This window comes from Corvus cornix, chromosome 14 (genome assembly GCF_000738735.6).
Source record: "Corvus cornix cornix isolate S_Up_H32 chromosome 14, ASM73873v5, whole genome shotgun sequence".
NCBI classification, from domain to species: domain Eukaryota; kingdom Metazoa; phylum Chordata; class Aves; order Passeriformes; family Corvidae; genus Corvus; species Corvus cornix.
In genome coordinates this window covers 15,147,655-15,160,028 of record NC_046344.1, presented here as the reverse complement: position 1 = coordinate 15,160,028, position 12,374 = coordinate 15,147,655, and the positions used below count along the sequence as shown (strand labels likewise).

The window sequence follows — 12,374 nt, the reverse complement described above, 5'->3', positions numbered from 1 at the left end:
AAAGTAGAGGCTATGAGCCAGCATCAAATATTTTAGTTAAGATTCTACTTTTCTTTATCTAAATCCAGGCTGTGATGATACCAGAATAGTGACAACACCTTGGAGCTCCAGATGGGGCTATTCCAGCCTGTAATTACAACTCAGCATGCAGGAACCCCCCCCCAAGTGTCCTCTGTGGTGCATCAGTGCCATGGCACTACAAGTGACCTGACAAACAACCTGCAGCACTCAGGAAGCAAGACAGCAGCAGCCTTTGAGACCTGGCTGGGCTGTGAACACACATTGAACTGTCACTCTGAACAAACCCACAGAGCTGACGTGATCCTTGCTAGACATCAGCCTGCTCGTGCATGGTACAGCTCTCACACCATTGATCTGTTACAGGCACACCCCAAGCTGTTTGGGTGTTAAGTAGCAAAAGGAGGCTCAGAGGTTCTGTTGCAAGAGCACCACTGCATCAGCCAGTGAAATATCAAACCCTTTAAGACACCACAGCATTAGGGAGGAGAGCACATCCAGCATACCAGGATTTAAGCAGTCTCTTTATACACTCAATCTCCTAAAGGCAACAGGAAGAAGTCATTAAATAAAGCTACTTAAAATCTGAAAACTTGAACACAATGCATGTTGAAGCTGAAAAGAAAAGTAAGTTTGAAAAAAGAGTATGAAAAGCAGTTCTGGCTGTCAGGACCTGGCCTCCAGCATTCAGTTTCTTCTCCTGCAGCTAAGCCTGACAGCCAAAACAGCAATGAGCTGTTTTCAATTAGCCTGCATCTACAAACCTCCTAACACTGGTGACACAAAAGAACGTTGGGATGGCTGTGAAATGAGTGATGCATTTTGATTTAGGTTGTCCTGGATGGTTGACTCTTGCATGTCACCCTGGGCCAGATCCTCAACTGCTGGAAAGGAGCAAAAGCTTTGCCAGTGTGCAAACAGTGCAGAGAAGGCTGACGACTGAGGGGCAGCAGTGAGGACCACTGCCAAATCCAGTGACAATCATCAGGACTGCTCCTGAGGGTCAGGCACAAGAAAAAGACATCTCACATCGGGACCACAGATGTTTGCTTTTCATGGGTATGACCCTGTGTACAGGATGAGAGAGTAAAGATGATGGAGAAGGAATATTTCTGCTGCTTGCTCCATGAGAAGTAAGTTATGACTTTAAATAAACTTGCAGCATTTGCAGCCTGAATTAAATTTGTCACTCAGCTCATTAGAACCTCTGACACTCAAACTGTACTGAGCTGAAACAGAATCATCCACTGTTAATTTCCTACTTTATCTTATCTATGAAATAAAAAACTGCAGATCAACCAAATGTAAAGAACCTTGGAGGCCTACAAGAAATCTGGAGACAGACTTTGGATTTGGGCATGGAGTGACAGGACAAACAGGAATGATTTCACCCTGCCACAGGGCACAGTTAGATGGGATATTGGGGAAAAATTGTTCCCTGGGAGGGTGGGGAGGCCCTGGCACAGGATGCCCAGAGCAGCTGGGGCTGCCCCTGGATCCCTGGCAGTGTCCAAGGCCAGGTTGGACAGTGGGGCTTGGAGCAGCCTGGGCTAGTGGGAGGTGTCCCTGCCCATGGCAGGGGTGGGATGGGATGGGCTTTAAGGTCCCTTCAACGCAAGCCATTCCGTGATTCAATGAACACTGAATTGCCACTAAAACCAGAAGTGAGGGAGCTGCTTGGAAGTGCAGGCCAGGAGCTCAGATGGCGCAGCTTTCACTTGCAGACCCAGGCAGGGAACTCAGGAGCTCCCACAGGTCTATCAGAGACTCTGAGTGAAGCTGGAGATGAGAAACACTCCCACACCAAACAGGCACCGCCAGAGGAGCCACCCCCACCCAAATTCTTGCTGCAGGAGCAGAATTGCCCTGGCCTGATGAGCAGCACTCAGCCAGCACAGAAACACACACCAAGGCTCTTTGTGTGTGTGTGTGTGTGTGTGTCCAAGAGCTCGGGCTCCCAGCTGCTCAGATATGTGTCAGCACATGCCGTGGGCAGCACCAAGAAATGAGGTCAAGCAGAAAGCAGCACTGACTCACATCAGGCACATGTGGGGCTCCACGGCAGTTTTGTCTCAAGCACAAAATACAGCTGCAAAGGCAATGGGAGCTGATGCTTCTGCAAACCCCCCAACACCTGATCTTTGTGCTTTTTTTCCAAAATCACGACTTATTTTTATATAGCAGTGCAGAAAGATCCCTCTCTTGCAGCAGAAACCATAAACTGCTCTTAGCAGGGAGAGCTGAACATGAAGTGCACTGTGGCAAGAGGAGGAAACCATTGCCAAGTGTTGTCAGGGATTTCTCATTTGCACCACTAATGCAGCAACTGAAATTATCCATCACATACAGAAGACCCTGTAAGGTCTCTGGGGGGTTATTCCCAACCTGTAGCTTTAGGGACCTAATCCTATAAATCCTCTAAAATGTGTGAAAATGGCCAGTGTCAACGGTGACTGTGAAGGGCTGAGGCACTACTAAAAATAACAGGGACTCAACTCCCTACCACGTTCAAAGCTGAAACCCTCCAGCTACAGCTATCTCATCTAACCTAATAATTCATTGCAAATAACATTAAACATGCAATCTCTCTCAGCTCTGTTTCCTGCATGTTGGACTCGCTCACCCTAACCAAATTCTCATCCCCCAATACATCAGAGAAGGCTCACAAATATTTACATCACTCATATGTGGCAGAGGTACCTCTCCTTCTGGATTTTTCATTCATTATAACATTTTTTAAAAATCCCTTTTAGCTTTCCAACTACAACTACAACAGAAAGAAAATGAAAAGCAAGTTTATACTTGGGAATTTTCTTGGCTGTAAGATAAAATTAGAAGACATGCAATGTCAGATCTGCTGATCTAACTGAAGGGAAGACAAGATGAGGCCCAGAGAGGCATGGACAATCCACTGGAGGAACAGCTCCATTTAAAAGAGGACACACACAAAAAAGATAAAATAGAAAGGAAAAACATGACAAGATAACAAAGCATTACAGAAGTCAAGGTTCTTTTCAAGTATAAGGGATAAAGGTGTCAGGCACTGAATATGTGTTTGAAATACTTTTGATCCATTAATGTGAATCCAAGTTAGGAACAAAGCAGGTGGAAATGACTACAGTGACCTTGGGCAGGTGCGGAAAAACCACCCTTTCCTTAAATCTTTTTTAGAAGGAAGGACAAGAAAAAAGAAGAAAATTCAGAACTCCCAAATGACAAGAAAAGACTTGTTAAGCTGATTCCTTTTTACTTCCTCAGATGCAGAGGACTGGCAAAGAGAGCAAGGAGGGGAATGTTCTTCCAAGGACTTGGAACACACGTCAAATCTCCTGCCTGCAAATGCTCCAACCCCAGCTGCAGAAGCATTAGCAAACGGCAGAGTGTAAATCCAGAGACAATTACCCTGACACACAGTAACAAAGGTACCACCAGGAAAAGCCCTGGCTCATCCCTGGAGCACAGTCCCAGGCACACACATGGGCTCTGCACAAGTCCAGGGAGGACAACTCCTGCTCCTGAGGGTGGGAAACACCATGTGTGTGAGCCAGGTCAGGAAGCAAGGAATTGCTTGCCAAACTTGGCTGTGACAGCCCTATTTCTCAGACTCTCCTATGTGAGCAAAGCACACCCACTGCTTTCTACAGTAGGGTCCAAATGCTGGAGGTTCTGAGGGAAAAATGCTTTTCCCAACTTACTTCCTGTGTTCTGTTCAGGCTGTGTTGTGAGGGATGACCCTCCCCAATGAGGAATTAAACACAAGTGTATCAAGCTGAAGGGTGCCCAGGGATCTGTAAAACATGGAGGTGTCTTGGGGTCACCCCTGCGACCTCTGCTTTCCTACCACAGCCTGAGACCTCGGCACTCCAAAGGTTCCCACACAGCATTAGAGGGGAAAAGATGAAAGCAGCTGAGTATCAGTGCTGAGGAAGCTGCTGTCAGATTTATGGTGAAGGAGATTAACAGCAATGCCACGTGCTGAGGAGCAAAACAGCTTCACTGCACACCCACTCTTCCCTGCAAAACTTCCAGCAACTGACAGCTGGTACCTGACAGCTCTGTGAGATCCATGAGATCCTCGCTGCCTCCACACAAATGGGAGCTTCCATCTGAACACAGCAACAGTGGTAACCAAGTCTTCATCCAGCTCAGCCTGCATGGACCACCACAAGATTGAAATGCTGCTTTGGAATGGCAGATCCTGCTGGGAACACAGGATTTTCACAGGACATCAAGGGGGGGCGGGGTGCGGGTGTAAGGGGTCTGTATTCAGCTCCCTAATCTGCAGCACAGTCTGCTGTGTGACCCTGGAAAAGGAACTTGTTCATAAGAAAGAGGACTAACAACTTTGCTAAGATTTGTTGAACAACTAAAGGATGACATTTACAACCCCAGCCCTCAATTCCCAGGGAATTTTAAGTTCTGTTATGCTGAAAAACTGAAAGCAAATAAAACTAAACCACTTCAAAATTAAGCTCACCAGCCCCTGTCCTTTAGGCATGTGCTAACAAGCTTACAAAGGATTTGTCTCAAGGCCACCCTCCTCTATTAGCAGCCAATCGACTGAGGAGCATCTGGTGGCAGCTTTATCCTGCTAATAGAGACAACAGGAACGTGGAGAGGTGTGCATGGAGCAAAGGCTCCCGGGATCTTCATCACAGATACTGGTGTCTTATTCTCACACAGGATGCACTGAGAGAGCAAAGAGCACAGCCAGGAAAGCTTCACTGCCACAAATATCAGCCCCAGACTGGTCAGGGCAATTCCGTGGCACGTTACTGGTTTAGCTGTGAACAAACATGGCAAATCTGGGTAAGACTGGGAGAAAAAGGGGTGGATTTGGGAGGGAGCTCAACTGTCAGCAAAAGCAGTGTTCATCTGGATGATCAGAGAGCAAAGTGAACAGCAACCACTCTAAGCTGCTGCTACCTTTGGGGTTCCTTAGTCACAAACCGATTCCCCCAGTTTTAACAAAATAAAAGACTGGAGACTGTTTTGGATAAAACAAATCTTAAGGCATGTATTTCTCAGGAATCTTGAAGAGGCCACATTGTCAAGAGGAAGTCAGTAGAGTTCCTTCCATTCATGGGTTTCATGTCAGCTGCCTGCAGCGGCTGCAGCTTTCCATCTTCTCTCCTGGGCTCCCACAAACTAAAGAAACTGGGAACAGGCAACGGAGGAAGCAGCAGGATAAAAGTGACAAATACCAAGCCTGGGGATCCCTACAGCTGACTGAAATGCCCAGTAGATTACAAAACAAACCTTGCAAGACTTCATAAACAAGCTCCTCTAACAATGCCCAAATGCTCAGGGCTGCCCTTGAAATGCAACAGCAAACCTTTGAGAAGGGTATTGGACTCACACCTAATTGTGACAAAGTCCACAATATCACAAAGAAACTCTGCCTAAAGCAGCTCCCATGGTCAACAGCAGCTTTCTGCATCACCAGTGAATGAAGCTCAATGATAACCCTCAAGCCCCTTGTGGAAATCACAAGATTCGGAGAGAGATCTCCTGACAGTTCAATCACAGAGTGGACAGGGAAGAACAATACAGAAGATTTTTCCCAAAGATTTCCAGCTTCTAACCAAATCAAAAAGCTCAGTATTATTCAGAACCCAGTTGTAGATATATCCATACTACAGTGCTGATTGGGATCACATCTGGACAGATTGTGAACTGAGTGGCATTTGGTGATGTGGCAAAGAAGGTGTCTGGCCACAAACTGACCCTGCCTAACAATGTCAATTTTTTTTTTTCCTTCCTCATCAAAGAATAAATACAGAAGGTTGGATTTTCTTGGGTTTTTTTCCCCTTCTAACAACTAAACTGCCATTCTTAATGCTGGGATACTGATCCTTATTTTTCTTGGAAAATTGAAGGAGGAGAGCTGAGGCTCTGCTCCTGCAGTAGGGCTGTCACAGACATCCAGCCAAACCCCCAGTCCCCCACCTCCCACTGGCCCTCAGCAGCTGGAGCAGGAAAAGTGCTGCGTGTTACTCACTGCCATGACGAGCTCAAAAGGGTATTTGTAGACGCGAACTGGGGACTGGTATTTCTGCACCATTTTTACCACACACCTGTAATAGAGAGAAATTGGAACATTTTAGATCCCCCATGCCAAGCAGCGCAATACATTCCAGGCAATTTTTACAGACCTTACTAGAAGCTTTCTTACAAATAGAGAGAAGGAGATTTATTAGGTAGAATATCTTGCCCAGTAAGTGGCAGAGACAGAGGCAAGTCTCTGCAGTCCCAGTCCGGGGCTGTGTCCAGCATCCTGTGCTGCTTCCCAACACTACTGCAGTAAATTCAACCTGCAGCTCCAACAAAACTCACGCTAATTAAAGCGCAGTACAGAGATGCAAAGCCAGAATGAAACGTACTCTGGAGAAGGAGCCTGTCTTAGGAGCCTTACAGAGCTCCACGGCAATTCTTCCCCCTATGCCCCTTCCTTACCTTATATCTGTAATCATTAGGCAAAATTTTTCTCATTGAAAGCTTCCACAGCTTCCCATATCGCGGTGTTTTAAATGCTTTTGTGCACAAAGTAGGATTCAGTTGTTCTAGCTCACTGAAAGGAAGGAAAAGGAACCACCATGCTGAAAGAACATGCCTGATGTTAAGCTGGCAATCACATCCCACTGCTAGGATGCCCACTGTTCCAGCTGAACTGAGGCAAGAACTACAGGCAACAGGAACAATCCCGTCCTCAGCATTTCCCTGCTCCCAGCCACCTCTCACTGTTCTCATCAGGATTCCTCCCTCAGACTCTCCTACCCGGGTTTTAACCCTCAAACATGCATCAGTAACCAGCATCTCAAGGGAAGTACACAAATCATTTAAAAAAGCATTATTAGGTTGCTTTCTGCAATTCCTTTAGGAATTCCTTTGTACTGCTCCTACTAATACCATCCACGAATATCAGGAACACAAAAGGCTGGACGGCTGGTTGGAGGCACTGTGCTCATTCCACCCCACTCAAATTCCACTGCTGAGCAGACACAGCCCTCGGCAACATGACGCAGTGTAGTGCTGAACTCAACAGTCAGAGCACTCAGACAACTTATCCCTGACATTTTCAGCCCAAAACCAGAGGTGAAACATGAATAGGCAATAGATTCTCCCTCAAAAATTACTGCAAAATGCCATCACACTGTAAAATCTAAGCAAGGGCGAGGGGAAAAGGACTTTAAAAGTTTGAGTACCTGAGAATGGGGGATTTTTGGAGAAATAGGGTCCAGCGATCAGACAGTTCCTCTGCAGAGGATCACATTACCCCAGGAGCAAAGGTCAGGACTCGCTGGATCTCTCAGTCTCACTGGTGCTAAAAGCCAGTCCACGCCAAGCCAGTCAATGCAGAGAGAACCTACCAGCAGAGCATCCAACCCAGAGTGCAGTGAAAGGAGCAGGACAAGCACACCCCAGGAAGCCCGGGCTGCTATCAGGTATCAGATACTCGAGCCAAGAGGCACAGGGCACCTTGGAACACGACCTGTAACATGATTAGGCTGGGCGGGGACCCTCCCCGTGAGCGCAAATAGAGCGGGAGAAGCCTTGTCAAGCACATTTAGCTGGGATCTTGCTTATTCTGACCTCACCTCCTACACCAGGAATTCCTGCACCTCTGCAGGAGGTCACAAACCTCCACAGCAGGAAGGCTCAGGACAGACCAGTCTAGAATCACCCACAGCCCAGAAATTAAGTCATCAGCCACAGAACAGTGGGATGGCACAAGCTGTAGCTTAGCAGCCTGAACTCTGCTGCTTGGACAGACACACTGCTCACTGGCAGCTGCTGGACCCGACTGCCACAGACTTATTGCCTCTGTGCTTTTCCAGCTGAGGGAAGGCTGGAAAAAAGAGCCTATGACTATTACACCCACAGGAAGCTGTGGAAAAATGATAGCTGATAACTCACACCTGCCCTAGAAACCTTTCATACCTCGGGAGAGTGCAGTGGCAGCAGACCTTCTACACCCTCTTCTCCAAATAGAGCTGTGAGACCGTCATTGTGCTTCTCAAAGCAACAGAGACTCCTGCTATAATTCCTGTGAAAAAAAAAGGAAAAAAAACATCAGAAAAAACAGTGAAAGGTGGCTGCTTGGCCCACCCAGTGGCAGATGATGATTAGCACTGGTAAAGACAAAGAGTCTCAGGTGTTACCATGGAGCACCTGGGCCACATTAGCTCAAGACGTGCATCTTCCCAGGGCTTTAGCACCACGGACAGATGTGTTTTTAAAGCCATCTCGTGTTCCACTCAAATTATAAACAGGTATATTCAACCACCAGAAAGAAACCACCCAACCAGAGAGTATCTCTGCTCCTCAAACATCCATTCAGCTCCAGAGTGGCCCAGGCTCCCTGCTCGACTTCCTATTTGCATCTGGCTAAAAAAACATATGAGGGAAGACAACTCAGGTGAAGAGCATGACCACATAGAAACCCCAATCCACAGGTGGAGCACACCTGGAGTACCATGGGGAAACACCAGGAAAGAGGCTCAATTCCAGCTGGCCAAGCCCAGAATAATTGATAAAAGCTCAGAGGTTGGAGTTGCCAATGCATTGAAGCAATAAATCTGGCTACTAACAACTATCCCAGGAATAACAACCCTAACCATCCTAAGTAGATACTAAAAGTATTTCAGTTCTTACCCACCTGAACACAGAAAACAGCAGCAGCCACCACATTTCTCAAAGCATCCTGTGACACACTGTGCCAACAGCACAGAGCCCTGAGAGCCTCAGTTCCCTGGGCACCCCTTTTGCTCCAGCCCACACAGCAACTCCTCCGAGAACCAAGTAGAGAGAGTTCATTACAAGCTCAAGATCCACCTGCTGGGTGTACCAGGGAAGGAGGTGGGAAGAGGAGGGATATGGACCCCTGATAGCACTTGCTGTAACTCTGGGAGCATTCCAGAGAAATGGATTCTGAAGAAGCAGTGGTGCACCCCCAGTGTGCAAAGCTCCCCCAGCACGAGCCAGGCCTGTGAGGGCTCCCGTGAGGAACACACATCGCTACACACAGCACAGGGACAGGCAGTGACATTAACTGTGTGTTTCCTTCTCCTCTAGAATCAGCCACAGTGCACCTGAGGGATTTTCCACATGCTTGACTTCTATTCTGCTATTTGTAGGAGCAGCTTACTTAACAGAATACAGCCAAATGGCTGGAAATCAGAAACTGAGAGTATAGATGAAATACACAGAAAGCCCTGAATCAACCCTCCCCCCCCCAGCTTCTCATCCAGGCACAGAACTCAGTCAGCTCCTACCACACTGGAGCTGCCTGTTGGATGTGGAACTGGCAGCAAGTGACTTTATTAACTTCTCCCACCTGTGGTGGCTGCTTTTCATCTTGAAGAGAACTGAGCAGGTTTTTTTTTTGTTTGTTTTTGACACAGAACTGCTGAAAATAGCAGGATTCTTGACTTCCTCAAATACCATTACACCACGTGAAAGCCAGCTGTGGCACCCAGCTAAGCTGACATTTCCAGTTAGAAAAGGGGGACTCCACGGGGCTGTATTCTTTCCTCCTCCCTTCTAGAGAAAGGTGGAGAGAAAGGTGTGCAACATTTCCTCTGCCTGGAGTGCCTTTCTCTTAGGGAGATATTGTAATTGATGCTTTACACACAGATTAATAACATGGTACCAAGCTGTAGGATATTTATTAGAGCTTTTTCACCTAAGAACTTAAGAACAAGTCTTTTGAAGCTTGATATAAGGAAGCCTCAAGGTGGAACGGCGCCACAATAAACCTTTACCATCTTTTAGAAGCAGACATCTGCTCAGGCAGGGCTTGATCTTGCCCCCAGAGAAACACCTCTGGAGGAGGTGAAGCAGCACAGAGGGTGCAGGTCACTGTGCTGAGGTGGAGCCTGGGCACTGCTCCTACACCTGGCAGAGGTACCTGGAGTCCTGGTATGGATCAAAACCAAAGGCAAGCAACACAAACACCCAAACAACAACATTTACACATTCCTGACCACACAATAAGCAAGAGTCTTTTTGGCTGAGGGGAAGAAGGAAACGGAACAGTGTCCAGCACTCTGCCCTCAGAGCTGTTTCTCTTCCATGTGTGTATCACAACAAGCTCCAGGCACAATATTTCCACACATCCATCTCGTAAGGTAATTTTCTCACCAAAAAACCACCATGGAACTTTTATGCACAGCAACACATTAACTCCCTGCTATTTGCCAGCCTGCAGCAGGAGATAAGCATTCCTGAAGGAAAGCCCCTCATTCCTCACCTGCCTACTCCACAGGAAGTCATAGCACATTGATTTATCCATCCACAGTATAGGAAATAGTTCAATTCTCAAATACAATCTAAGAATGGAGACACAGAATCCTGGAATGGTTTGCATTGGAAGGGACCTTAAAGCCTATCTTCTTTCACCCCCTGCCATGGGCAGGGACACCTTCCACTGGCCCCAATGTCCAACCTGGCCTTGAACATTTCCATGGATCCAGGGACAGCCACAGCTTCTCTGGGCACCCTGTGCCAGGGCCTCATCAAACTCACAGTCCTTGTCCCCAGTCCCTCTGCAGCTCTCCTGGAGCCCCTTTAGGCCCTGCAAGGGGCTCTGAGCTCTCCCTGGAGCCTTCTCCTCTCCAGGTGAACACCCCCAGCTCTCCCAGCCTGGCTCCAAAGCAGAGGGGCTCCAGCCCTTGGGGCATCTCCGTGGCCTCCTCTGGACCCACTTCAACAAGTCTATATCCTTCTTGTGCCAAGGACCCCATGCTTCAGTTTAATGTGCAAATCAAGAGTACACCCAGGCAGCAGCTCACTCGACAGCACAACAAAGCACCAGCAAACTGTTTCAGTCTGCCTTGAGTGAAGTTTGCAGCTGTATTTTCTTTGAACAGAGGCTGGCTGTCATCAGCCCCACCAGGTAAGTAGTGCCATCAACTCAAGCGCCTTCTCACCATCTACAGACCAATTTTACTGCTTGGAGGAGTTAAGCCAAGTGACCCAGACAACATACTTGGTTCACCTAGAAGCTGACTTGAAAACATGGAATTACAGAATGGTTTGGAAGGGACCTTAAAGCCCATCCAGTTCCACCCCCTGCCATGGGAAGGGACACCTTCCACAATCCCAGCTTGCTCCAAGCCCCGTCCAACCTGGCCTTGTACATTTCCAGCTTCTCTGGGCAACCTGTTAAATCCATCAATGCATTTAACAGCCATTGAGCGAGGTCACCCTTTAAGTTTTTCGAATACTTCAGGGCTGCTTTCAGGGTAGATTTGTTGAACCCCGAGCCCCCGGGCAGCTCGGCGTGCGCGGCTCCCGGAGCCGCTGGGGCTGATGCTGGGGTCCCACTCGCAGCCCCCTCCACGGCTCAGCCCACATGGACGAGCCCCACCCGCCCCTCGGCCGCGTCCGTCCTACTCCCCCCAGGCACGACACAAACCTGACAACTTTAAAACCGCTGTCTTTTGTCCTTGACCTGAAGAGATCCCTGGCCAGCCCGAGCCCACCGCCCGGGTCTTCACCGGCTCCCTCCCTGATCCCACAGGATTATGACTGAAATTCCCCTCTCGGCTTCCCGTGGCTGAAGGATAGCGGCTGCCGGCGCCCCCACACCCACCACCGCCCCTGCTGTGTCCCCTCACGACGGGCCCGGGCACACCGGGCGGGAAAATCCTCACGCCCCTCACGCCTCCCCCCCCCCCCCGCCCCTCTCTCACACGGCGGCCCCGAGGGACCCCGGGAGAGAGCTGTCCACCGCGGCCGCCTCCCGTATCCCACACCCATATTCTATTCCCGATCCCATATCCCAGCTCCCTCCTCCCCTCCCGCCCGTCCCGCTCCCTCTCACCGCGGGCGCGGCGCAGCCCGGCCGGACCCATCCCGCCCTCGGCGGCTCCCGCGGCTGCCGCGGCCCCGCCCCTCAGCCGGCCCCGCCCCGGCCCCGCCCCCCGCGGGGCGCTGTCCATTGTGCTGAGGGGGGCGCGGGCAGGCCCCGCCCCGCGCACGTGCGGCCCCCCCCGCCGCCATCTCGCTGAGGGGAGGGTGGGTCCCGGCCGTGAGGGGCGAGATTCTTGCCCAATATCTCACCTAAACCTGCCCTCTGGCAGTGGGAAGCCGTTCCCCCTTGGCCTGGCATTTCATCCCTTGTCGCAAGTTCCTCTCTAGCTCTCCTAAGCCCCTTTAGGCATTGGAAGGGACTCTGAAGTCTCCGCGGAGCTCTCTCCAGGTGAACACCCGCAGCTCTCTCAGGCTTTTCCTACAGCAGAGCTGCTCCATCCCTCTGATCATCTTGCTGCCTTCTCTGGACTCGCTCCAGCAGCTCCATGTCCTTCCTGTGCTGAGGACTCCAGACCCGGGCACGTCTCCAGGTGGGGTCT

At 49.5% G+C, this 12,374-nt stretch overlaps 1 protein-coding gene across 6 annotated transcripts in view; it reads right to left on the bottom strand.

The window, feature by feature from the left end:
• SEC14L5 (SEC14 like lipid binding 5) overlaps positions 1–11,920 on the bottom strand; it is a 39,873-nt gene extending 27,953 nt beyond the window's left edge. The window contains exons 1-5 of one of the 6 annotated variants that reach the window (XM_039560063.1): positions 11,846–11,920; positions 7,960–8,065; positions 7,224–7,384; positions 6,475–6,589; positions 6,020–6,095 (exon numbers count right to left, since the gene is read on the bottom strand). In XM_039560063.1, the coding sequence (XP_039415997.1) occupies positions 6,020–6,095; positions 6,475–6,491 (93 nt within the window). In that variant the 5' untranslated portion in view covers positions 6,492–6,589; positions 7,224–7,384; positions 7,960–8,065; positions 11,846–11,920. Of the gene's footprint in view, positions 1–4,064; positions 4,169–6,019; positions 6,096–6,474; positions 6,590–7,223; positions 7,385–7,959; positions 8,066–11,437; positions 11,549–11,845 lie in introns of those variants that run through there. The other 5 variants (XM_039560064.1, XM_039560065.1, XM_039560067.1 and 2 more) reach the window with 5 other exon arrangements.
• Positions 11,921–12,374: the final 454 nt, after the last annotated feature.